The sequence below is a fragment of the Aedes aegypti genome, chromosome 3, assembly GCF_002204515.2.
Source record: "Aedes aegypti strain LVP_AGWG chromosome 3, AaegL5.0 Primary Assembly, whole genome shotgun sequence".
NCBI classification, from domain to species: domain Eukaryota; kingdom Metazoa; phylum Arthropoda; class Insecta; order Diptera; family Culicidae; genus Aedes; species Aedes aegypti.
The window spans coordinates 325,358,592-325,383,453 of record NC_035109.1 but is presented as its reverse complement, the minus strand read 5'-3'; the positions used below and the strand labels follow the sequence as shown (position 1 = coordinate 325,383,453).

The following is a 24,862-nucleotide window of genomic DNA, read 5'->3' as shown; positions in this document are numbered from 1 at the left end:
CGACAGTGTTTGGCATGAAGGTTTGATTGTAAAATTAAAAAACTTTAATTTTCCAACATACATTGTTAGAATAATTTAAAGTTATCTGTCAAATCGTAGACTTCAGGTTAATTATCAGAACTCCAGATCTGAAAGACTTCCTGTAAGAGCTGGTGTTCCTCAAGGCAGCATTTTGGGATCAATATTATACAATATTTTCACATCTGACTTACCTGAGCTACCTCAGGGATGTCAAAAATCTTTGTTTGCGGATGACACAGGCCTCTCCGCCAAAGGACGAAGCCTGCGTGTCATCTGTAGTCGATTGCAAAAAAGTTTGGATATTTTTTCTTCATACTTGCAAAAATGGAAGATTTCTCCTAATGCTTCCAAAACTCAACTAATAATATTCCCACATAAACCAAAAGCTCTTTATTTGAAACCTTCAAGTAGACATGTTGTCACGATGAGAGGGGTTCCAATAAATTGGTCAGATGAAGTTAAGTATCTAGGGCTCATGCTAGATAAGAATTTAACTTTCAAAAATCACATTGAGGGCATTCAAGCCAAATGTAACAAATATGTAAAATGTCTCTATCCCCTTATTAATAGAAAATCAAAACTTTGTCTTAAGAATAAGCTTTTGATATTCAAACAAATTTTCAGGCCAGCCATGTTGTATGCTGTACCAATATGGACTAGCTGTTGTAATACCAGGAAGAAAGCTCTGCAGAGAATTCAAAATAAAATTTTGAAAATGATTCTGAGGCTTCCTCCCTGGTATAGCACCAATGAGTTACATAGAATATCCAATGTTGAAACATTGGAACAAATGTCAAATACAATCATTAATAATTTCAGGCAAAAATCGTTACAATCTTCTATTGCCACGATTAATGCGTTATATGTTTAGGTTAAGTTAGGTTAAGTATATTAAAAACTTTTTTTTTTTCTCTTATAAGCAGGTGAAATCAACTCACCTGTAAAAAAAACTGAACTGCTACGGCAAATGAAATGTAATATGTTGTTAACAAAATGTTAATAAAATCGTAGATTTGTTTTACCAAATTAGGATGATAGTGTTGTCAAATAACACAGAACACCTAGATATAAGAAATGAATGTAATGTTTGGAATGATACTAATAAAGAAATTTAAAAAAAAAAAAAAAACTTGAAATATATAAGAGATAAAAGATCCGAAAATAATATCTAAAATTTACTCCTGGAATATTATTAGCATATCATATTTAGCTTTTATAAGATCTCACCAATATCAGCGAGCTATTCCTTAGATCTTCCAACATCAAATTTAGCTATGGCTCAGAAATTCAAGGAATAAAATTTTGATTTAATGGTCACAACTTTGCTTCTGCTCGGGTAGTGAGATAGTGTTGAATTAGAAAGATCGGTAAGCTACCAAAGAAGGAGATATTACTCGACAAAATACATATTGCCAAAAATACATATTGTTCACCACCTTGAAATGCAAAAGTTTATGACAATTATGAGTGTTAGAACTTTTCGGAGAACTGAGCTTTTCTGGGAAACGGGATTTTCGGCTGAGAACTGGTGTTGGGAAAACGACATTCGCGAAACCGCCATTCGAGGGAAAGTAGCAGAGCCAGATTATGCAATCCCAAGCTACATGTCTGTATGATTGAATACAAATCACTCAAGAACCTTGAAGCTCATTCTTTGATTTCCAAAAAGCAGCGTTATTAAGGAATTTCCTAAAAAAATTGTTACACTTCTCAATTTTTCAAATTCATACGTAAATTTTTCTAATATTTCATTACTTTAGTGCAAAATCCTCGTTTTAAACAGTTAATACAATCAATTGTGTATCAGAAGTAAACACATAGTTGTTCTTTTTCATTTTAGGTATTGTATGAATAATTATCTTATGAAGATCCGTATTTTGGAAATCCACCAAAATTTGGCATAAATATGGGAAAAGCAACGCAAAAAGTTAAGCAGAAGCATGTACGGATCAAGTTTCACTCTATTTAAAAAACTAATAATTGCTTGGAAAATAGATGAGTAAGACAATAAACTCTGAAATATTTCTAAAAACTGTTTGTTATGTAGTTATTTTTATTTGTTTACTACCGTCGATGGGGGTGACAATGGGTCTAGGGGGTGAGATTGGGTCAAAACGGAAAAATATGTTTTGTGAAATATTTCAGCTAATAACGCTGATATTACTAAAATAAATAATTCATATGTTAGGGAACATATTATTACACATAATTCATAACAATATACATTTTTAGGAATAGTAGTTTTTGTGTAGGGTAGAAGTACCAATTATGGCTATAGTACCAAATATGGCAATAGTGGGAACAAAAAGAGATTTTTCTTATTGTTTTTATAGAATATAACAGCTAATATTCACAGGAACGATAAACCTAATTGTTTTTTCTGATAACTAAGCCTTGATAAGAACATTCGTGCACATATGTTACCTTCTTAGCAGTTAGCTAAGGAACACCCGTCACGAAATTTATGTTTTCATCCGGTTAAACTGCTTCAACCGATAAATGTATGTTGGCTAGTGAGAACAAATCAACAAATTTAGCTGGTGAGCAACTAAATCTACTATTTTAAGTTGGAAATCGTGTTATCTCCACTATGTCGATAACTGGTACAAAGAGTGTATGAGAGCCCAATTATGGCGATACTCTGGAGGTGGTTTGTTTACATTTTTTGATCAGTAAAATAAAAGAAATAAAGCTATTTTACGGGTGACTTCCACGACGGGACGGTTCGGTAAGGCATTATCTTAATGTTTTGTACTCAATTACCTAGATTTTTCAATCACACGTTCGAAAACGTTCACTAGCGGGAGATGCTAATTTCATGGTAGAGAGGGGTTTTCAGCAATACTCGATTTTTGAATTTTCGCTCTTTTTTCGTTAAATTTAGGCGCTGGAAAGGCAATGTGAGTTCATTAATGCTTTTTTGTATCATATTTTGCATTTTCACTACATTTTGACTCCTCTTCGAAAATTCATTTTCTCCCATGAACCCATTGAAATAAATTGATTTAACATCTATTCAACACAATTTTTTTGGAAACATTTATGAGCAATCACTTTATTACTTATTAGCGTTGCATTATCATTCGCTCTGGAAGGCGTTTGACTTCATTTCGTGCAAATTTTCGATAGTCCATAATTGGTACACTTTTATGTCGAATGATAGGAACGCTATAGCCATAATTGGTACAAAGACAACGCTTTTTAAAACCAATTTTTAGAAGCTTTAAATTAATTTAGTACTAAAACTGTTTAATTCAACTGTTTTGTAAGGCTTAAAACTAGTAATTAACATCAACACGTCATGCTTACGTTTTGGAAACGCGGTTAAAATTTGATTTTAATGCATACTGTTGACATATTGCATCCATAATTGGTACACCTACCCTACTACAGCAATAAACTTACATGTTGAAACTAGATAAAATTTACAACATTAAATATCTCCTGTACAAAGTATCACGCATGTACTCTAGCCTCTATCGTTGTATTAGTAGAATGTTGAAAGTCTTTTCATTACACATCACAGGTATTTTCCGGAATCTGTTTGATTTTACCACAAAAAAATCATTTTTTTCGGTACGATGTCTAAAACATTGAAAATGGGGGTGGGATTGGGTCAAGCAAGAACGATAGTAATTGAAATTCCAAGTCCACTTTTTTGACATTTAACGGTGCCGGGTGTTCTCTTTTTTCATTAAGATGTGTTTATTCTTTCTGAATACAGCATCTCTGAAACATCAAACAAGTCTACTTGAGTATTCCGTGCATTGAATAACAATACAACGCATTTTGACAATTTCTCAAACCAGCAACTGTGTTTCGTGCGCAGCAACATCGTAAATTTTTATCAAAAGAGTGTTTTTTTTTTCTAAATTTGATTATTTATCAGTGTTTTCATATTATAAAAACATCTCACGGAAGTACAAATGACTTGGATTGCTGAAGTACTGAGATTATGACGTCAACTTCTGCCTGAAATTTATTGATCGTGGAATGTCGCACCGAAATTTAACTATTTGCGAAGGTTTAAAATAATCACTGTTTCAGTAAACCTTTGGGGAAACTGGATGGGCTTTATAGCAATGGGCATGAGACCTTGAAGACAATTTGAGGGAAAAACCAAGAAAATTTATGTAAACTTGACGATAGATGTTGGGTTTACATATTTTTTCTCATAGCTCTTCAATTTTCAGTATAATCTTGTTGGTGGGTTTATCATACTTGTGAAACATCTTAGATATCTTTTTGTCTTGTTTGCATCGTTTTTTGTCAATATTTTTCAGTTGTGAATGGTTCGAAATAATATTCTCAAAAACAAGTTATTTCAATTATAGTGACCCAATGTCACCCCCTCTATGGGGTGAGATTGGGTCATTTTTCATTCACTTGTGGTGCCGCTGTGAATAAATATTTGTCTTTAATTTTTTGAACAGTTGTTTATGTACCATCAAAGTGCATACACACCAAATTTGAGGTTTATAGGAGTTAAATTGCGAGAGTTATTCAAAAAATAAATCGCACATATCCCTTTTTGACCCATTGTCACCCCCAACGACGGTAGTGTTGAAAATTGTGTGCCAATTCTCCATTTCCTAAAATACGGGACAATTCGAACATTTTCCATAAATCGACGGGACAGCCCGTCGAGGGGATGAAAACGGTACTGTCCCGTTAAATACGGTACGTATGGTCAGCCTGAATTTCTCATCACTCATTTCTCACTCCTTACTCCTCATTTCTCACTTCTCACTCCTTATTTCTCATTCTTTAATTCTCAGTCCCCATTCCTCACACACACTCTTCATTCCCCACTCCTCATTTCTTACTCTTCATTTCTCACTTTTTATTCCTCATTCCTCCATTGTTCATTCTTCACTCCTCTTTTCTTACGTCTCTTTTCACTCCTCACACCTCATTCCTTACTAATCATTCCTAAATCCTTACTCATCATTCCTTATTGCTCACTTCTCACTCCTTGCTCCCAACGCATCACTCCTGATGCCTCATTCCTTACTCTGCATTTCACATTTCGCATTTCTCATTTTACACTCCTCATTCCTCATTTCCTCTCGGAGGAATTGATTTACCCTCTCGGGGAAATTGATTTATCCTCTCGGGGGAATTACTTTATCCTTTAGTTCCATTCCACAAATGATTCCAATATCAACCTATAATTTCTCATAACACTGGAATGCCAAACACAACAGAAAACACTTGAACACACACACGCTTGCGAACCTTTAAATCAGGCCTGCCCAACCTTTTTGGCTTTTTTTCGACATAAATGTTTGGTGCGTTCACAAGAATAGACCGATATGAATAAAATTAGTCTCAAATGAATGCTTGGTAGTATATTTGTCTAATCCATGCTGTCAATTTTTAATTTATGTCGAACTCTTTGCTACCGATGCAATTAAGCTCAAAAAATGATCCGGCCCGCAGGCCGAACTGATTTTTACCTTTGCTTGCATCGCTAGCAAAAAGTTTGATATCAATTTAAAAATTTCAGCATGGATTGGACAAACATACACCATGCTTTCATTTGTGACAAATTTTGTTCATATTGGTCAATTCTTGCGAACGCACCAACAATTTATGTCGAAAAAGAGCAAAAAATGTTAGGCAGGCCTGCATCAAATATAGTTTTTCCTCATCCAGCATTCGACTTAACATGAACGAAAAAAAACCGTTTCGATTGTCTTCAGTTTCTAGGCCGAGTCTTTAAATGTTTAGGATCGCAACACAACCACCAACTGTGTCATTGTAGTGTCTGGAGGGAGGAACCGGCGCAAGTCAATCTTTTACACTAAGCTAGAAGCATGATCTGTTTCGGTGAGGACGTAATGCCAAGAAGATGATAAAAACATAAAATAAGCCGTTGTTTTAAAGATTTACTTTATTATATTTAGATCGCTGCACTATTTGATTCCATTAAACTCTTCACTAAACTCTCTATTAAACACAACATACAGCATACGTCTTCTCTATCCTTAATATCTAAATCATTACAATCTAAGTTTTCCAAAAAGTTTCTCTGAAGCTACAACTGGGCAATTTCAAAACATTCACATCTATCATTTTGGCATTCTCGGTTTCAGTGGCACTGTTGATGAAGAGTAGATTTCGGTTATCCCGCGTTGGGGGAACGGGGGTATCTATGAGCATTCTTCTATTTCTCAGTATTGAGAGCGGTCAGTTCACGGTTGTACTCCGGCTCGGGAACCTCGCGCCTGAACACCGTCTTGTACAGGAAGGCAATGCTGAAAGCCGCCGTCAGTGGTCCAACCCAGTAGACCCAGTGAGCCGTCCAGTCGCCGTTCCACAGGACCGGTCCGAGGGATCGAGCCGGGTTCATACTGGCTCCGGTGTATGGTCCCTAGAAGGTAGAAGGTCGTTTCCAATTAGAACTTTACGGTCAGCGATTCAAGGAAATTTGTATTCTTACAGCAGCAACAGCCAAGCATCCGATGGTGAAACCGAACTTGAGTGGGACCGAATCGTGCAGTTTGGAGTTGCGAGGATCCCACACTCCACAGCACACCAGAACGAGGACACCGGTGGCGAGGAATTCGATTCCTACGGCTTGCGCTGTCGTGATTCCAGCGTTGGGCGTGGTCACACAGAATCCGGCGCCCTTCTCCAGAGCATCCATGAAAGCTACCGCCGGGGTGAGCATCTTGAGCATTCCGAAGCCCATGAAGGCTCCGATGCACTGGGCCGCAACGTATCCGAGAGCCATCTGTAAGAGTGCGTGGAGAGGTGTTAGATCCTGTGAATAAATATATATGCAATTTTTTACCTTAGTAGACACCATTTCATAGACCCAGGCCGCGGCCGTCACGGCGGGATTGATGTGACAACCGGAAACGCAACCGAACACCTGGACTAGAATCATGACCACCAGACCGAAGTTGATGCATAGCTCGAAGTGAGAAGGTACATGACCAAGGACGCCGACGCAACCCATGCATCCTAGCAATACTAGAAGGCCTGTTCCCACAAGCTCCGCCAGCAGGATCGAGATGGTGTCGAGCGTTGATTTCTTCATCGTTTACTCTGCAAATGAGAAGAGAAATTCTAAACTTAGCATCGACTAGAAGGAAATCAGTTGAAGTGACTAGACAGGGGTCAACTTTCGCGTAACCCGGTTTTCCGTATCATCTACGGAGTGACCACTCGGTGGATGAAGAAGATGATGCTAATCAAAACAAGCTAGTCGAACGATAGTAGTTACGCCATCTCGAATACTACACGCTTGGAACGCGGCGTAACGATGAAAAACAAAATTATCAGTGTCGGCCTTATCAATGCTTATGCCGGCTTGGCCGGTTGACGTGAAATGGAGTTCACCACCCATTGCAACTACCGATGTGTGTACGTAGGTAAATGATCTACCGTGAATCCATTTTCTAAAACAGGCGATTGCTTAATTGGACGTAGGGCCATCGTTGAAGTGGTAGCACCGATGACTGATAAAAGCGCCATCATATGATAAGTAGGTATATGCTGTTCAATCAAGGTCGTCCAGCCCGCGTGATTTAAGCTTCTTCACAGCTAGGCATTCGCGAAGAAGTGTTACGAAATCATTGAGTAATACCTGATCTTCGTGCAGAAGACCAAATCTTGTCATTATTTCACCTTCAAGTTCTGAATGCGCAAACTGCTTGGTAGCAGCAAACGCTTAGCTGATAACAACACAGCTAGACACACCGAGGTAGGAAAATTTGGAATTATAAAATGATAGAGCTCGGTTGTTGAATAAGTACTGAAGAAGCACTTTTTGAAGCAACTGAAATGATAACCGGATTATTGGCACCATAAAATTTGTGACTCCAGGTTCCAGAGTCGTAAAAAGGCATCCCGATTACGATTGCTTTATGGCTCTACTGTTGCCGAGATTTGGATTTTATTACCTACACCTCTATCAGATTTGTTTACCAGCAATTCTATGCGATACTCGTGGAAAATCTCACATTTGATTACTTTTTCATACAAACTTCAATCTCTTTGTGAATACTGTTGAACTTGTTGTTGTTGTTGTATGGCGAGTCATTTTGTAAAGACTCATTGAGAACTTTCTTCAAAAATGTATTTGGAACCTATTGGTTGTGCGTAATGATGAAGAATGTGTCAAAAAGAAGAAAAAGAAGAAGTATGGAGCCGCATAGCCTTCAACCCTCATATAACTATGTACTACAGGGTAATAAGGTGAAACAGTTTGGAATCAACTTCTAAGATTGCACTAAAACTTCTAAGGCACTAATCACGCGAAGGAAGCATCCAACAAGAGTGAACTTTTTATTTTGGCTTTGTGCACTAGCAGATAGCTTAAAATAAGAAGATCAGGAACGTTTGTCTACTATTTCTCCAGTTTTGTGCCTTTGAAAACGCGAGTAGGGTCGCAAGTCGGCCATTGTAACAGCCATCATTGGATTCCGAGATGTTTCATCATAAGAGTCATTGATGAAACTTCTAAGTTGTTCTTAGAAAAACAATTTTATTAAAATTTTCTCCCTTATGAAACTTTGTCCCAAACATCTGTTAACTATCAAGATTCTATTGTGAAAATTAAAAAAAATAATAAAAATGAGGTTTTTGTGAAATTTAAAATTTTAGTTGTATTTTAGATTTTTTCATGAAAAAAACGTTAAACATTTTTTCAGTGTGTATTTTTTTCTTGTAGGCCAAACGGTTCACTACAACTTCTTCATAGAGCATTATTCTCTATAATCAACAGTTTCGAATTAAGAATTTTTAAAATAAGTTGTATGTAAAAGTTTATAGGCCATATCAAAAAGTTAATCTCGAGTCAAAATGATCGATTTTTCTATGGAAAACACTTATTGTATCATAGCAAAATCATGTGCAATATTTACTGCAAATAGAAGATGGTCAAGTTCTGACCATTTACTGTGACTGACCGATTTGACATGGAATTTGTCTGGTTTATGTTCGAAGCTATGTTTTGTACAATTCACACATGTTCTGTGTGTAAACAATACACAGTAAACTGTACTTTCTAAATTGATCATTGGCGTAGCTAGGATTTTTTTTCTGGAGGGGGCCTAGGGGGGGGGGGGGCTCGCAAATTCTTGGTTTACAGAAGTGATGTCGGCCATAATAATCATTATTTTCACAAAAATCGATGATTGCATAGATTTTATATGTTTGATATTTTGTCTGACATTGCTGCAAATCATTGATATTTGTAAATTACAAATTTTACTTCATACATATCCCTTTTTCTGTCTAGTTCAGTAAAACTACCTTCATGATGTTTTCTTAAGAGATTACGATAAATAACCCTTGTGATTCTTCCATGAACTTTGGAGGTATTCAACCATGTGATTTTAAAAAAATCATTTTTCATGATTTTTTTCCATACTTTTTCAGTGCTTTCTCCAAGAAATCCTTAAGCAGTTTTCACGGAGTTCCTCTTGGAGTTCCCACGGCAAATTATTTCTAGGATCAGTAGTTATTATTCAGTACATTTTTCCTTATATTTATCTACGCTTTCGTAGCTTATTAAAAATCTCGAAGGATCTCTATTAAATTGCTTGAAAAAAAAAATCTTGAAAAACACCACCAGAGTATGTTTTAGAAATTGTTTTAGAAATTTCTACAGGGAGGACCTCAACATGTTTAGACATACAAATTGCAATTGTTAGTTAGAAATATTATCCAACTGTTCATGAATAGATTGTTTATGATTTTCTGGAATAACAGAGGTTTCCTAAGAAATTCTAGGAACTTCGCCACAATTATCTTCTAGGAACTTCGCAACAATTATTAAACAGTTTTCCCTAGTTTTCTTTGATTTTCTTCCTATATTTTCTCTTCAGATTCATTCAACAAATATTTTATCTCTCTGTAGTTCATCAAGGTTACTTGAAATATTCGCACCCAAAATTATCCAAGACTTCTTAAAAAATAAAACTTTAAATGATTTTTTCAGGTGCTACTCTAAGGATTACTCTCAATATTTTAGAAGCAATCAGACAAGATTTAATAAATGTTATTAGCGATTTTTCAAAGAAGTTCCCGCAGATCTATCCACATTTTTAGCAGAAAATTCTCTAGGTGTTTTTTTAGATTTCTCTTGGAATCAATTTGATGTTGCTTCCTGCATACCTTCAGAACTCTCTTAGAAATAATATTTTAAAACTATACAGTTACAACGAAAAACGTTCAGCTGTTTTTTTTTTTTCAAAAACTTTTCCGTGAAAATACTCAAGGGTTACCTGAACAATTTATTCAAGGATTTCTACAAAGAATTATATTGAGGAAACACAGCGATGTCGTCCTAGGATTTTTTAATTTATTTATTAGTCAGGCTTTCAGCCACAGACTAATCGTCCTAGGATTCTTCAGAAAAAAATTACCATTCATCTTATTAATTTCCAAAGATTTCTTCTTTTAAAAACATCCCGTTTTAGTGATTCTTCGGAGGATTTTTAGAGATACTTTTCAACAGATTTACTAAAGGATTTTGCAATTTATCCTTGAATTCCCTAAAAAAATCTCCAGAAATTCCATCAGGTATTAAGGTTCTATAAATCACCTTGTATTTTTCTCGAATATTTGTCTCAGGATTCTACATCTAGAAATCCATTCAATCCCAATTTCTGGACTCAAACTACTCCATGAATACCTCAATATTTTTTGGAGATACCTTTACAAATCACTTTACTAATCACCGATCCTAGAGTAACACATCCAAAAAATTAAGGAAGAACTTCTAAAGATATGTGATACAAAAATCTTGTTTCTTTTCTATGTTTTTTTTTCTCATATTGGACAATGATTGGCGTTATGATGGATGGAATTTTTACTGAAGGTATTTGTATCAAACACCTTAGACAATATTTTGCATGAATTCCGAAGTTTCATGATACTGTGGCGAATAGATTGAACTAGGAACCAATTTTTTATTACATGAAGATATTTCAAACAAACTTTGTTTTAGGGACTCCTTTTAAATATTGTAGTAGAACTGTAGAAGTTTAACGCGAAAATATTGGCGGTATTTTTTAAGAACATTACCAAAGATGTCTTATGGTAGAATTTGTAGAATTATGGTCGAATATGTAAGATTTTACTGAATTGGAATGTTAGAGGAAAATTTGCATTGCTTTAAAAATTTGTTGAGGAATTACCAATGGACCTTTTTCAGGACATGATTAACTTTCAGGAACCATAAGTATAAGAATTGTGCAATTTTTGTAATAAGAAAATATTTTTACCAGCAAAATGTTCAAGCAGGAAGATAACGAAAGATAAATGATTATTTATTATCCTTTCTCTAGAGATGAATGATTACAGGATGAATAAAAACCTCACTTATGAATTGTAAAAAAACAATATCTCAAGAAGTTTCATCATAAACTTTTTCAGAAATTATTCTTGAAATCTGGCAGAATTTCTTTATTTCCTGAGTTCTGCTAGTAAGCTTCTACGAATTCCGCCCTAGAATTACACAAGACTTCAATCCCAGAATATGTTCCTTTTTTCCAGTTAATTTGCCGGATGCTTTTCCACAGATTCCGTAATCGCTTTGCTGGTTCGGGAAGCAAAAGTATTACAGGGGTTATCACTAAAGATTCGAAGGCAAAAAATACTTTTTGAAGATAATTCTTGCATAATCCGAGGATTTGAAGTAGAATTTGAAAAGAAAAAGAAAAATTTCTGGAGAAATTTGTGACGTATTTAGGAAACATTTTCGAAGGACTTTTGATGATCTTCGTGAAAGAATTTGTAATGAAATTTGATGGAAAACTATTCGAAGAAATTCACAGATAAATTTATAGAACAACTTTCGGTTAAATATATTAGTGTAAGGCTTGACATAATCAATGAATTTTTGGAAGAAATGCGAGGGAAAATTTTTAAGTTTTGAAATAATAAGTTTAGTTTTAGATGACTCCAGGAGCATATTCCGGAATCAATTTTTCAATAAAAAGAAGTTATAGAAGAAATGGTTGTCCTCCATGAAGAATTCAAGTTGAAAGTATGAACAAATCTCACAAAATTATTTGACTTATTTCCAAGAGAAATGTAGCATTCGTTGAGAAATTTTTTATATTGAAATTCTTTCAGGAATAACACATTTTGCTACGAATCAGTTGGAAACTCAAATTTAAAACATAATACTTTTCCTTGTAAAAATGTAGTATAGAATTTCATTTTATTCATGCGAAATTACTCTAAAGAATTCAGCAAAATCAAAGAAATAATTCATTGGTCCAATAACATTGGTAGATTTTGTTGCACTTTTTCACATCAGATTAAATATTTGCCATCCATCTGAAGAAAATGTAGCCAGGTTGATTTTTTTTTTGAAAAAAATTGTCATGAATTCCTTAAGGCTTATCAGCCATAAAATTAATCCCACTATCTTTTGTCTATGAAATTTCCTTAGTAATTTTGCCAATTTTTTAGTCAAAGTCGGACATTTTACGAGTTTATGGATTTTTTATTGGATTTATCGAGTTTTTTCCACTACTGTTCTCACTGTTCAAAGTAAAAGAACGTAGCTACTGAAGAGTTATTTGTCAATAATAAGAGTCATGTAAATTGATTCAGAAGATTTTTCTGCACGTCAGATAATTTTTTTTTATTTTTACATATGTTTCCATCTAAAATTCTAAGGGGGGGCCTGGATGGTTCTGGGGGGGCTGGCCCCCCTGCACCCCCCTGTTCCTACGCCAATGAAATTGATACATTTTATCTTATGAAAGATGGAACGATTATTGCTACACGAACGCATTACGTATCGTTTTAGCATTTAGCATAACCCCACATCAAGGAGTCGACAGGCGCGTGGTGTGCGCAAGGGCATATCGATCGCAAGGTTCTTGGTTCGATTCCAGGTTGCCGTGAAAACTTTTATTTTATAATTTTGGTTTCATGAGGCATCTATGAATTTCAACCCGATTTCTTGTGGCGAATTAACATAAGGGATTCCTATGAATTTCGATAGTCCATTTGCCTACACGGAGAAATAACACTACCCAAAAAATGTGTCCTTTAAATCAAATTTGAGTAAACTGCATTTAGTTTTGACCCACGGTTGGGTTGTTTTGCCGCTCCCGCAACAGCAATGTTGTCAAAAACAAAGAGAGAGGCTACCATCCTGCGTCGAATGTCCATGGAATAATAATTGGGTTCTTTTGAATTTACCCAAATTTAAGTTGTTTTAACCCACTACGAAGACTTCGAAAGCTAACGCTGGATAGACATTTTTTGGCACTGAGTTCATTTTTTCGCTGTTGTTAAACGAAAACTACTTACTGAGAGCTAAATACCAGTGAACTATTAAATTTGTGTTTTCAAACGAAACCCACGGAATAGCCGAAATGAGTCAAAAAGTCACAGTCAAATTAAAAAATGTGAAGTCTAAGGTAGGTTGATTTGTGGTTCGGTGTAAGTGTAAACGTCACAACATCACAATATTTAAATTCAAGACTAACAATCGAAAAGGCCTCATCTCCAAAAAGTAAACAAAGAGATTAACGAAATATTGGGTGACATGAATAAAAAACGTTGAACTTTACTACATGTAGCATCTACTCAAAAACAAAATCCACAAAGTTAACTACACTTTGGTATGATAAAAAACTTTTCGAACATGTAGTACTTACCCGGTCAACAAGTCAGTGATTTTCGATAGCGATCGATATAGATTCGTTTTGAACCGTTAGCGATCGCCATCGTTGGTCAAAGATCTATAAAGAATTATGAAGACTGGTTGGTCGGGTACTACTTTCGAACATGAGCAGTGACTGAAGCTGCACGTTAAGAAATTTCCATTCAGAGTGCAGAATGTTTCTGCACGTAAAGAACAATCTATTCAGAGTGACGGCTAAAATTAATACAATCATGCATATGACGGAAATGCATGGAATCTAATCGATTACGCGACAATTTGCACAAAATCATGAAGGTGCTGTTTGACAAGATTTGTAGTGTAATTTTGCGATTAGTCTGGTACTCTCTTTATGTCTATGATTTTATGATGATGGTACATCAAAGAATTTTCTGAATGGTTTTCGGTCTTCGTCAACGCCAGTGATTGATGATTTTTTTAAATATTAGCTTAACATCTATGAAGAGATCTTGAGACTACAGCTATCAAATTAGGAATCACATATTTTCTAGCACCAGTACTGAGATTCTGCTAAAATTGCGGTAGAATTTTGATGCTCTCCGTATATTTTCTTAACAGCATGTTGAATTCCGGAAGTTCTAAGTGTTTATGTGATATTCTCGTTATTTTGGTGGGGTTTCTGATAGTATCCTTGGAATTTCTAGACCTTAGAATGTAGAGATTTTTATGGGAATTGTAGTGATTCAATAGGGTCCTAAAGCCCTGTCCCAATTTTAGTGCCAAACGCTTATGTTTAGGCCAATAACACATGTTTACTCAATTTTCTAATGTTTTCCTTTAGTTTGAGTTCAAAAAACATTGTTTTATGTTATTTTTGGATTTTGTCACACCCCTTGGCTTAAACTCAAATTATGGGTGTATTTTGTTTTCCGTGTCCCTTTCGAAATGTCAGATAGGAACAACCCCATTGGTTGCAGTGTTAAAACTAAAACCCCTGTGGTGTTTTTGTCGACTAACCGAACGTCAAACATGATCAAAAGTGTCAAGGTTCATTTATGGACCCAATTTTTTAAATTGAAGTTTAAACATAATATAGCCGTTTTTTGAGCGGGAAAAATTGCTAAAGTAATTACAATAACATGCTCTTTCGTGTTATTGAACAAAAACAAGATTTCATTAAACATTTTAGGACCCAGTAGTAGTCGTTAGAATTCAATGAGGATCTCTCCTAAAACTCCAGGGTTCTCTTTGAAATTATTAAAATTCTTATCGATTTCCCAAAAAATCCCATTGAAATCTATAAAATATGTACCGGCATTCAAAAGGTTTATGTTCTTACAGAAATACCGTCTCAAAGATACCCACAGAATTCCAAGAGATTAATATTCGGAATCCCATTCCCAGCCCAATTCTAGAGTTTTTACCAGATTCCTAATATTCCCGCAATATTCCTAGAATGGTATTTAAACCTCAAGAATTATCATAAAAAATCCGACATCCCTATCGGAATCTCAAAGTTCGTACAGGAATTCCGGAATTCAAAAGGAAATCTGAGTTGTCAGAATTTACACGTAAAATTCAGAATTACATTATCTGAATTCCTACCGACATCCTAAAATTCCTAGAAAATAACATAATTATCGTAATGGCAGAATTCACACGGATATTACAAATTTGCCACTGCCAGTAATCTTACCGGAATCTTAGCATTGGCGGGGCGAATGTTTTCGTAACCTCAGAATTCCTAAGCAAAACTCAAAATACCTTCCGAAATATCAAAACTCATATCGTTTTCCCATGATTTGTACTCAAAATTAAATTATTCCATTCAATTCCGCAATCTCAAAGCAAGTGTAGCAACCTCTGAAGCTAACTACCAGTAGCTTTGTAGTAAATGCTACCTTTATTCATAGCAATGCGTTGTTTGTAGTATGTTCGAAAGGTGTAGAAAGGAAAATGACACAACCATGTTCCACTCGTGTTCCACATATAGCGTTTACTACCGAGAATGTAGTAAACTCAACTTTACTACATTTTATTCATACGGCCCATTGTGTTGTCAAACAATAAATCAAGTTTATATTATGCATTTATGCATTGTATATTATTTTATCGTCCAAAAAATCGCTGAAAAAACTGATTTATAGCAATGTAAATTCATTACTTGGGCTTATTCTACGACTGGGGTGAGGTGACAATTGTCGGTGTCGTATAGCGAGGTGACAATTCTCGACTCGAGTGAAGTGACTCCCCATTTGATTTTCACGGCGAGTCACTTCACTCGAGTCGAGAATTGTCACCTCGCTATACGACACCGACAATTGTCACCTCACGCCAGTCGTAGAATAAGCCCAACTATTTCACCAAAAGCTATTGAGCCCTTTTGATTTGTGCCCATAGACACCGTTGACGCCTGACGTGAGTTGACGCCTTTGATGTGAGTTGACGCCTTCGTTTACTCTAACATGTGTTGAATTCTTCTTGTTGTGGCTTATTTAATCTTCGGATGTGGCCTTTCCAAAATCATTCAAAATTGACGATAAGAAAATTGAAGTGTAGAAGAGTGTTAAGTGATTGATTAAGTTACATGAGAATCTCTATAGCAAAGGAAGATTCGTTCGTTCGATTAAATACGTGATTTATTGAATCCATGAACATAATGAATTTGCTACGGGAGTTTGTTGTCAAGATTGAACTTTTTTTTTCATGCAATTTTAACCAAATCGTATGTTTATTAATAAGTCGTGAAGTATAGACAGGTTGAGACAGGTGGTATTAGGTAGTATGATACAAAATGCATCAGTCTACAAGAACCTGACCGAAAATTTGATTTTGTTCGCTGTAGAGCCAATCGCTATCATACACTCGTATATTACTCTCTTATACCCTCTCTTATTCAATTGTTCGTCTTGAATTTCTTTGATTGTAATAGCCTAAAACTAGGCAATTTGAATGTCCATGTCTCCAGATAGTTAAAGGTATCTTAGAAGAATTTCTACTCATATTTGAAGAGGATCCAGTATATTTTATTCAAAAACCTCAAAAAGCCCGGATACAATAAAAGAGTGATTTGATTTTTTTAATGACATTGCTTGAAACCAAGCGAAAATTTCTTAGACGAATCCTTAACAAAAATTTCAGAAAAAGACTTGAAAACTTTTCTGATAGATTTTCTACAATATCTAGGTCAAAATTTTTAATCACTAGCTGAATTCCTCGAAGCAATGCCTGGAGTAAATCCAATAGAAATTTGAGAAGGTATGGCATGTTCTATATCATTTGAGACGTTCATGTTCAAACCATTCTATTCATGATATACTTGGGATGTGCAACACTGTCTTGTATACCGTAATAATATTTTTCTTTAGTTTATAGATATTTAAAGATGATGTTGAACTATTTCATTTTCATTAAGGTCAGTTTTACTTACATATACACACAGATTTTAAAGGTGTATGCAAAACTGTTGAAAAAGTCAGTACTAAACAATCCGCTTGTGTTAAGCCTATATGCAAACTTTTAGTGCTAAAAATGTTGTGTAAGATTAAGTATGAACTACTGAACTCATTTTTAAATCGTACAGTTTTTTGTTTATAAAACCATACTTGCTCATTTCAGATGTGAAGCTTAGCTTAGCTTAGCTTAGCTTAGACTGACTACACATATCAATGGTTGCTATTCCGTGATTGACCGAAGTCAGTGAAAATGCACAAAGAATCAACTAGAAGTTCGGCTGGGATTGGCCATAATCTTCTTCAGTGTGCATAATTCAGTGCCTCTATTTATACAGGGTCAATAACGGCGCCGGCCACGTCCTTGTAGTCAGGTGGGATTGGGGGAAGGAATGTTAGTGTGTAACCTTTGCTATTTGGAGACCGTGTTTGCCTCTGTATCTCCACAAAGGTTACTAGGAAGGATGTTTGTTAATGGGGAGGATCGTTGGGTCAAAGGATTCACTTTGATAAGTGATTAGACCATGATAAATAGTTTTTTTTTGTCAAATATAAATATGCTTTTATGAAAATATAATATTTTCATTTGATATGAACAATTTCTATGTAAAGGAAAATTATGCCGACACTTAAGGTGATGAACCATTCAAAGTTTGTTGAACAAATATCTAAATGTAACATTCCTACAGCTGTCAGGACGAAAGCATGTGTTATTATATTTTACTTATTTGAAAAGAAACAAAAACTTGATTGGCTGGAACATCATAGAACACTCTTATTCTTATGCCGACACTTACAGTGGCGAACCATCCAAAGTTTGTTGAATAAAGTGAACCTTTCGCAAGTCTACACTTGTAGTGTCGAACCATTCAAAGTTTTTTTTTATAATTACAAAAATAAAGATAAAAAGAAAGGGGTGTTTTGAAAACAAAAAAATGTTAAACATAAATAATTCATGAATTAGAGTTTATGTCGACACTCACAGTGACGAACCATTCATAGTTTGTTGAAAAATCATATTTACGTCCTACCGTTGTATCGATTAAATGTGCAGTCATACATATTTTATAGATTAGAAATAGTAGCATGAAACGAGCTCACCAATTGATCCGTCATCCTTGACTGAGCAGCAACAATCCACATTCAGCTTAACTCGTTTGCTCGGCTATATAAAAGCACTCAGAGAAAATAGGCGCACGACCCGAGAGAGAAAACAACTGACGACTGCTCGGGCTTTCTTGACGCACTGCCAAGGAGCAATCGTCAAGGTCGAAGATCAAACAGAACTAACCGATCGCGGAACTTTTTCACTTCACTCGACCGACGCGCGACATGTTTGATCCTGCCCTCGTCACCCGCTCCCGCAGGAGCAAGCGTCAAGGTCGGAAGATCAAACAGAACTCATACTTGCTCATTTCAGATGTGAAGATTTAAAAAGTTTAATTTACCAATAAAATGGTCAAAAACTCGAGTTGTAAGAATTTAAAATCATTTTTAGATTCAGTAAATATGGAAATTTTGTATTTCAAACCTGTTTTGTTATATGGTGATCAATTTCGCTCCAAAGTGTCATTATTAATTTTTGATATTAAAATTAAATTTTATGAAATGTTTTAGGTGATTTAATACAAATTCGTTTACAGAAACCGATAGAGATCAATGAAGTACTAATTTCGTCAAAATAATTATTTGATTTCCAAAACTTAAAATAACAAAAAGTTGTAAAATAGTGATAAATATGCCCCCGGATTACGGTACCGATAGGAATTCTACTTCACTTACACTTCCGATCCTGGGTTATGCCACTCGTTTAAGGTTTGCTGCGTGGATCTCTCACAAAATGATGAGAAAATCTTCGACCTTGCTGCTTGCAATTGTAGAGACAGTTATTCACCACATTATACAATTGTTCAACTAATTCCAATCGCATGCCACACTTATCGCTTCCGTTACTAATTGGGGGCACATTTACCAGAGACTTTCATCTCTCGCGCTCGCGTAGAAGTCATAGAAAAACGGAAAGTGCATTCACGCAAAACGTTACCAACTGTCGCTCACAAAAAAGCATTAGGAATGCTGAATTCTTAATTCAGTTCTTCGAGACGACTAGTTGCATGCGTTAACAGAACCGGAACTATCAATCGATAAGACAAATAGACTAGTTATCAGTTACTAGCTACGCTGGATACCACCCAGCTACTGATCATCATCTGCATATTGATTGGATTGCCTGATTTGAAATCTGGAAATGAATCGTCATATATAATGTTACACAATACGAACTGAGGTGTTTCCATCGTCAAAAGACGTATTGATCGTAAAAAAGTGAATCACCCTAGATAATTGCGCCTATCTTGTGGTGGATTTTTTTTTTGCTGAACTTCTATTTGTTTGTACCGAGATGAATAATGAGATTTGATTCTAATTTGACAGCACTCTGCATTTCAGTCAGCACAATTATCTCCAGCTTCTCGATGCAATGTGTTACTAAAAGAGTAGTTTTGTATGTGAAACTGCCGCAATCTGACGGAGTGACGCAAGTCCCATTTTAAATTTTGGCTATTTAGTCGGAAATCAAAATTTCGCGACAAAAGTCCAAGTTTTATAATGAACAAAATTCAACCTAAAAGTAATAAAAATTTCTATATAAATAATAAAAATAAAAGGTATTTGTATAACACGAAATGGCTCAGAATCGGGCCAAACGATAACAGTTGAAATTGTGAAGGATTGCAACGTGTTTGTGCGTAGAATAAATTTAGGAAACTTTCCGTAAGAATTTTTTTAGAAAAGGAGATTTTTATGCAAAAGCTAGCTCATTAAAGTGAATTTTATTTGTAATTCCACTGTTGCGTAAGTGTTACTGAATCGGTAGCACCTTGTGACTTTCGAGATTAATTCCTCACATACTTCTCGCTTGCTCTAAAAGATAAGATGCGTGTACAGTTAGTACTACTCCGGACCGGTATGAATGACAGTCATGCGCCATCACTTCATATTTGCCGCGAGATTAAACAAGCAGTAGTGTGACAATTCCATCTGCCACCGTATGTAATCACAACGATGGAGAACAGCCCCATTTATAAATATGGCATGTGTGGCTTTCGTGTGATTTACTCTACTCACTTCTCCAGAGATTACGAAGATAATTATCGCCTGGATTGAAACGTTCTTTTATTATTCGCTGATTGGTGCATCGCACGAGTCCGTTTAATTGGGACCGTCTTGGGGCATTGCTATCACTACTGATCTCACGAGGGTAAAGCCGGTTCCAACCGGTCAAATTCTTGCATAGCTCATTGTATGTAGTTCGAGACGTGTATCGAAGAGATATCTACGATAAAGCAGCGTTGGGTGGATTTTAAAAATTCACCCTTGCCTACCGGTAATAAATTACACCGTATTTTACATTTCAGCCGGTTTCGAAGACTGCACTCCGTCCTTCGTAGCGCCTTGTCAACAATCGAGAATCGAGGAAAAATAATATTCAAAATAAAAGTCAACAAACGAATTAAGCGCTGTCAGGCCACAATCACGCCGTGCAAGTGTTCGACAACAGTAAGCGTAGGGACGAGGTTATCGTCGGTCACTGTCTTGGTAGCACTGTCAATCACTGCCTCCAAACGACTTCTCGAATTGATTCATCCGCATTTTACATCATCTGAACTGAATTTACGTTGGATTTGTCACAGTCTTGAATCAATTGTGACTCATTTACCTCAAAAGAATAAGATAAAAAAAAATCTAAATCTTAAAGTTAAAGCTTTTATCGTACCAATATAAGAAAACATTGATTTTTATCTATATCATTGATATTTTATTCGACATTTGTTTCAATGTTTCAACATTGAATATTCTACGTAACTCATTAGTGCTATACAAAGACAGAAGGATCAGAAACATTTTCAAAATTTTATTTTGAATCATCTGCCGAGCCTTATACCTGTTATTACAACAGCTAGTCCATATTGGTACGGCATTCAACATGGCTGGCCTGAAAATTTGTTTGAAGATTAAGAGATTGCTCTTAAGACAAAGTTTTGATTTTCTATTAATAAGTGGATAAAGACATTTTACATATTTGTTACATTTGGCTTTAATGCCCTCAATGTGATATTTGAAAGTTGAATTTTATTTAGTATGAGCCCTAGATACTTAGCTGACCAATTTATTGGTACTCCTCTCGTCGTGACAGCATGTCTACTTGAAGGTTTCACATAAAGAGCGTTTGGTTTATGTGGAAATATTACACGTTTTTGTCTCAAGCATGAAAATACCGCTATCTACTTAATTAAGGATTGCTGAATCCATTGCCGTTTTCACAAATATCACAGCACGTCTAGTTTTTGAGATATTGTCTGTTGAAAATTGCATGCAAGTTAGCTAGCTTGTATGGCAATTTATTTGCTTAATTTACAACAGAATTCAAAATTCATGCATTAAACATCATTTATCATAACAGTTCTTAATATTTTCGGTGTTTAAAAGTTATTTTTTGATGGTTTAGAAAAGTATTGTATTTTGCCATATAAGAGAAACGAAGAATTTTATCGATTTAATCAAAATTTAATCGTTCAATTTCCACCAAATTATATCTAAAATGAAAGTTCAAGTCCTGTTATGCATGTTTGGTAAATAAGATTACAAAAAATTTGATAAATCATACTTTAAATTGTATGTAAACATCAATAAAACCAGTGTTTTATACAACTTTGGCGACCTGTAGCTAAAAATTGTGACGTGCTGTAACGTTTCTGAGAACGGCATCACATTCAGCAATCCCAAATCTACTAGAGACACATAATTTGGTTCTTGAGACACGCAAAAATGTCATTTTTGTTACGCTGTGTTATTAGTTGAGGTTTGGAAACATTATGAGAAATCTTCCATTTTTGCAAGTATGAAGTAAATATATCTTTTTTTTTTAGAAATCTACTACAGATGACACGCAGGCTCGTCCTTTCTTACATTTTAGCCACGTTAGTGACAGTTTTAATTAGTTTTCTGAGAATAATTCTAAAGGGATTTAGTGAACACTAAACGAGTTATGGCTATGGCGAATACCGGTACACCCACCCTACAATAGCAATTCGACCAATTATCGCCATCGAAATAATCGAACGATTTCTGCAACAAAGGCCATGGTCGTGACGCACAATTCTGCAAAATTCTTCACCCAATTGGCATCCTTCATCAGTCATCGAGTCGTTAGTAAGTCACTTTACCGAGGCAACTGGCGCTTATCGGCCCCAAAAAGCGAAACAAGCAAGAAGCCTTGGTCATCGGTTGCTCGCTTATCTGGAATGCTACCTGTCGTCGACGTGATTGTTTTTCGGTTCAACCTTTGAACACGAAACGTAGTCGTCGTCTTCGCGTCGGGTAAAGGCTACTGGGCTGAAGGTGCCAAAAGTCCCTCCCAAAGACAATGCATGCCGGCGATTAGGGGAGGTGCGAACATGGAAGTGTGTCACGGTCAGTTCTGATAGGAAGACAGCAAACAGTAGGTGAGGAGATGTTTCGCGAATAACTAAGATTGCTTCGAAATATTGAATTACGATAAGTTACCTGACAGTTGTGTTTATCATATCTAGATAGGAATGTTCTCAATGTACCTTTTACTGATAAACCTCAATGATATTTTCAATTTCGGCCTATGGAAACAAGTTAGTTTCATTGGACTCTGGGAATCAGCAGTTTGGTGTCAATACTTTAAAAATCAAATTTAAAGTTTATAAATACTTGGAAGCGTATCCCAAGTACTTATAAGCTTTAAAGGTTTAAAACCTCGAATAAAACTTTTAGCGAAATTTTTCAGAATTATCAAGTTTGTTCCATACGTAGCATTAGGTTACATAACGTATCGAACGGAAAACGGAATACACTTTGCGCAGCGTATCTTTCTGGCTTTAGCTACTTTTGGGATACTGGGTTTGCCGTACAGTTGCCACTCGTCGCTCAAAGACGCGTGGTGTGCAGCTCATCCTCCAACGGTCCAGGCATCATGACCATAAAGTACCACCTGTCTAATCAGCGTTTCGTACATGGTACATTAGGTGCGGAGTTGAATCTTTTTCGACCGTAGTTCACGTCTACCGCAGAGCAGACAAACTGACTGGATCTCTTGAAAATCGTATCTCAACTGTTTAGCACAGCTATTTGTATGAGATTTTCGTGCGCAGTCTTTAACATCAGGCGTGAAAGTCCATCATCCTGGCGTAGTCCCCGGAGAAATTCGAACGCTCTGAAATGTTCGCCCGAGATCTTCACGCAGTTTTGCTCACCGTCCATCGGTGCTCTCATTAACCTTCCTTGTGCATTGGGGTCATTTTTGACCAATCGGCATGGTAAATAAGCTGTAACTTTGTAGAGAAAAAAGATATAAATCTGAAATTTTCTGACTTTTCATAACTTTTGAAAACGAAAATTTTCGTGCTAAAAGAAGCTTTCAGCGACTTCTAGGAGCGGCGCTACAAAAAAAGTGACACATTATGCATTAAGGGTCAAAAATGACCCATGGCTTTAAGGTGAAGATGAATCGAAGCCAAAGTTCAAATTTTCAAGAGCACGGATCTGACGAACCAAACATCCGTTTGAGCTGAAAACCTAATCGATTAGTCACCACCAGCTTGTGACCAATCGATTAAGTTTTCAGCTTAAACGGATGTTTGGTTCTCCAGATCCGTGCTCTTGAAAATTTGAACTTTGGCTTCGATTCATCTTCACCTTAAAACGCTCTCAAAAATTCATTTTTGAACCGATTTTCGTTCTTTTAGCTTTATATGAAAGATATGGAACTCTAGAATGGAACCCTGGAAATTGTTTGTCAGTATGCCCATTCTAGGCACAAGGGCACAAGGGAACCTGGAACCTGTTTCAGAAGGAACTGGCGTATATCATATTCAGCAGTTCATACACATGTATATAACGACGGTTCAAATTTCATGGTTTTTCATTCCGATTTACAAGAGCATCAAGAGGACCAACATTTAGCCGACATGATTTGGCCGGTATTTCGGAGTATTCCGGAACCGGTTCCGCTAGGGTGTGATGTGGACATTGTCAGACCATCATATAGTACCATAATGCGACGGCTCAAAATACATGATTTTTCATCCAGATGTAAATTACAGTGGGATTCCGTTTTTGGCAACAAAGTCGAAATTTTCAGTTGCCAAAAACGGAACCATGCCAAAATCGGAACCCATTTTTTTAATTATTTTTTTCAACTATTATTTTTTGAAAACATCATTAGAATGTTATTACATCATCCTTATGGAATCATAAGGCATCAGAACTTCGGAACGGTTTTGTTCAAAGCAAATTTCCGGAGGGGTGGACTATGCTATGAATCTATAACCACGTAATGTTGATTGTGGCAAACGTTCTACATAGTTTTTATCGCTTCAATGATTTTTTTAAAAGCTTTATTTACGCTATTTGTATGTATGGGTAATGTAAAATCAATAATCGCATAAGTGATCTTTGTTCAAGAATTGGACTTTTCCTTGAAACTTTGTGAGAATACAAAACAAAAAAGAAATGTATTACCGTATTCTTTCAATGACGTACTTATAAAACAAAGGCGATGGATATTACAAAACTTCATGAGTTTGTTTTTTTGTTTTCATAATTTAATGAAAATTAAAAATCAGTTAAACTTTTAGGCTCTGGCGTAAAATTTGACAAACTTTGGTGAGTTTAGAATAAATTTATTTTCTGATGAAGCATATCATCTCATAGAGAATGATTTGCAGTAGTCAAAAGCGCAAACATGAACAAGTAC

At 35.7% G+C, this 24,862-nt stretch overlaps 1 protein-coding gene across 3 annotated transcripts in view; it reads right to left on the bottom strand.

Moving 5' to 3' along the window:
- Positions 1 to 5,899: 5,899 nt before the first annotated feature.
- LOC5565804 (aquaporin) overlaps positions 5,900 to 24,862 on the bottom strand; it is a 46,296-nt gene continuing 27,333 nt past the window's right edge. The window contains exons 1-4 of one of the 3 annotated variants that reach the window (XM_021849341.1): positions 18,862 to 19,165; positions 6,821 to 7,077; positions 6,467 to 6,760; positions 5,965 to 6,397 (exon numbers count right to left, since the gene is read on the bottom strand). In XM_021849341.1, the coding sequence (XP_021705033.1) occupies positions 6,191 to 6,397; positions 6,467 to 6,760; positions 6,821 to 7,069 (750 nt within the window). In that variant the 5' untranslated portion in view covers positions 7,070 to 7,077; positions 18,862 to 19,165 and the 3' untranslated portion in view covers positions 5,965 to 6,190. Of the gene's footprint in view, positions 6,398 to 6,466; positions 6,761 to 6,820; positions 7,078 to 18,861; positions 19,166 to 24,862 lie in introns of those variants that run through there. The other 2 variants (XM_001650120.2, XM_001650119.2) reach the window with 2 other exon arrangements.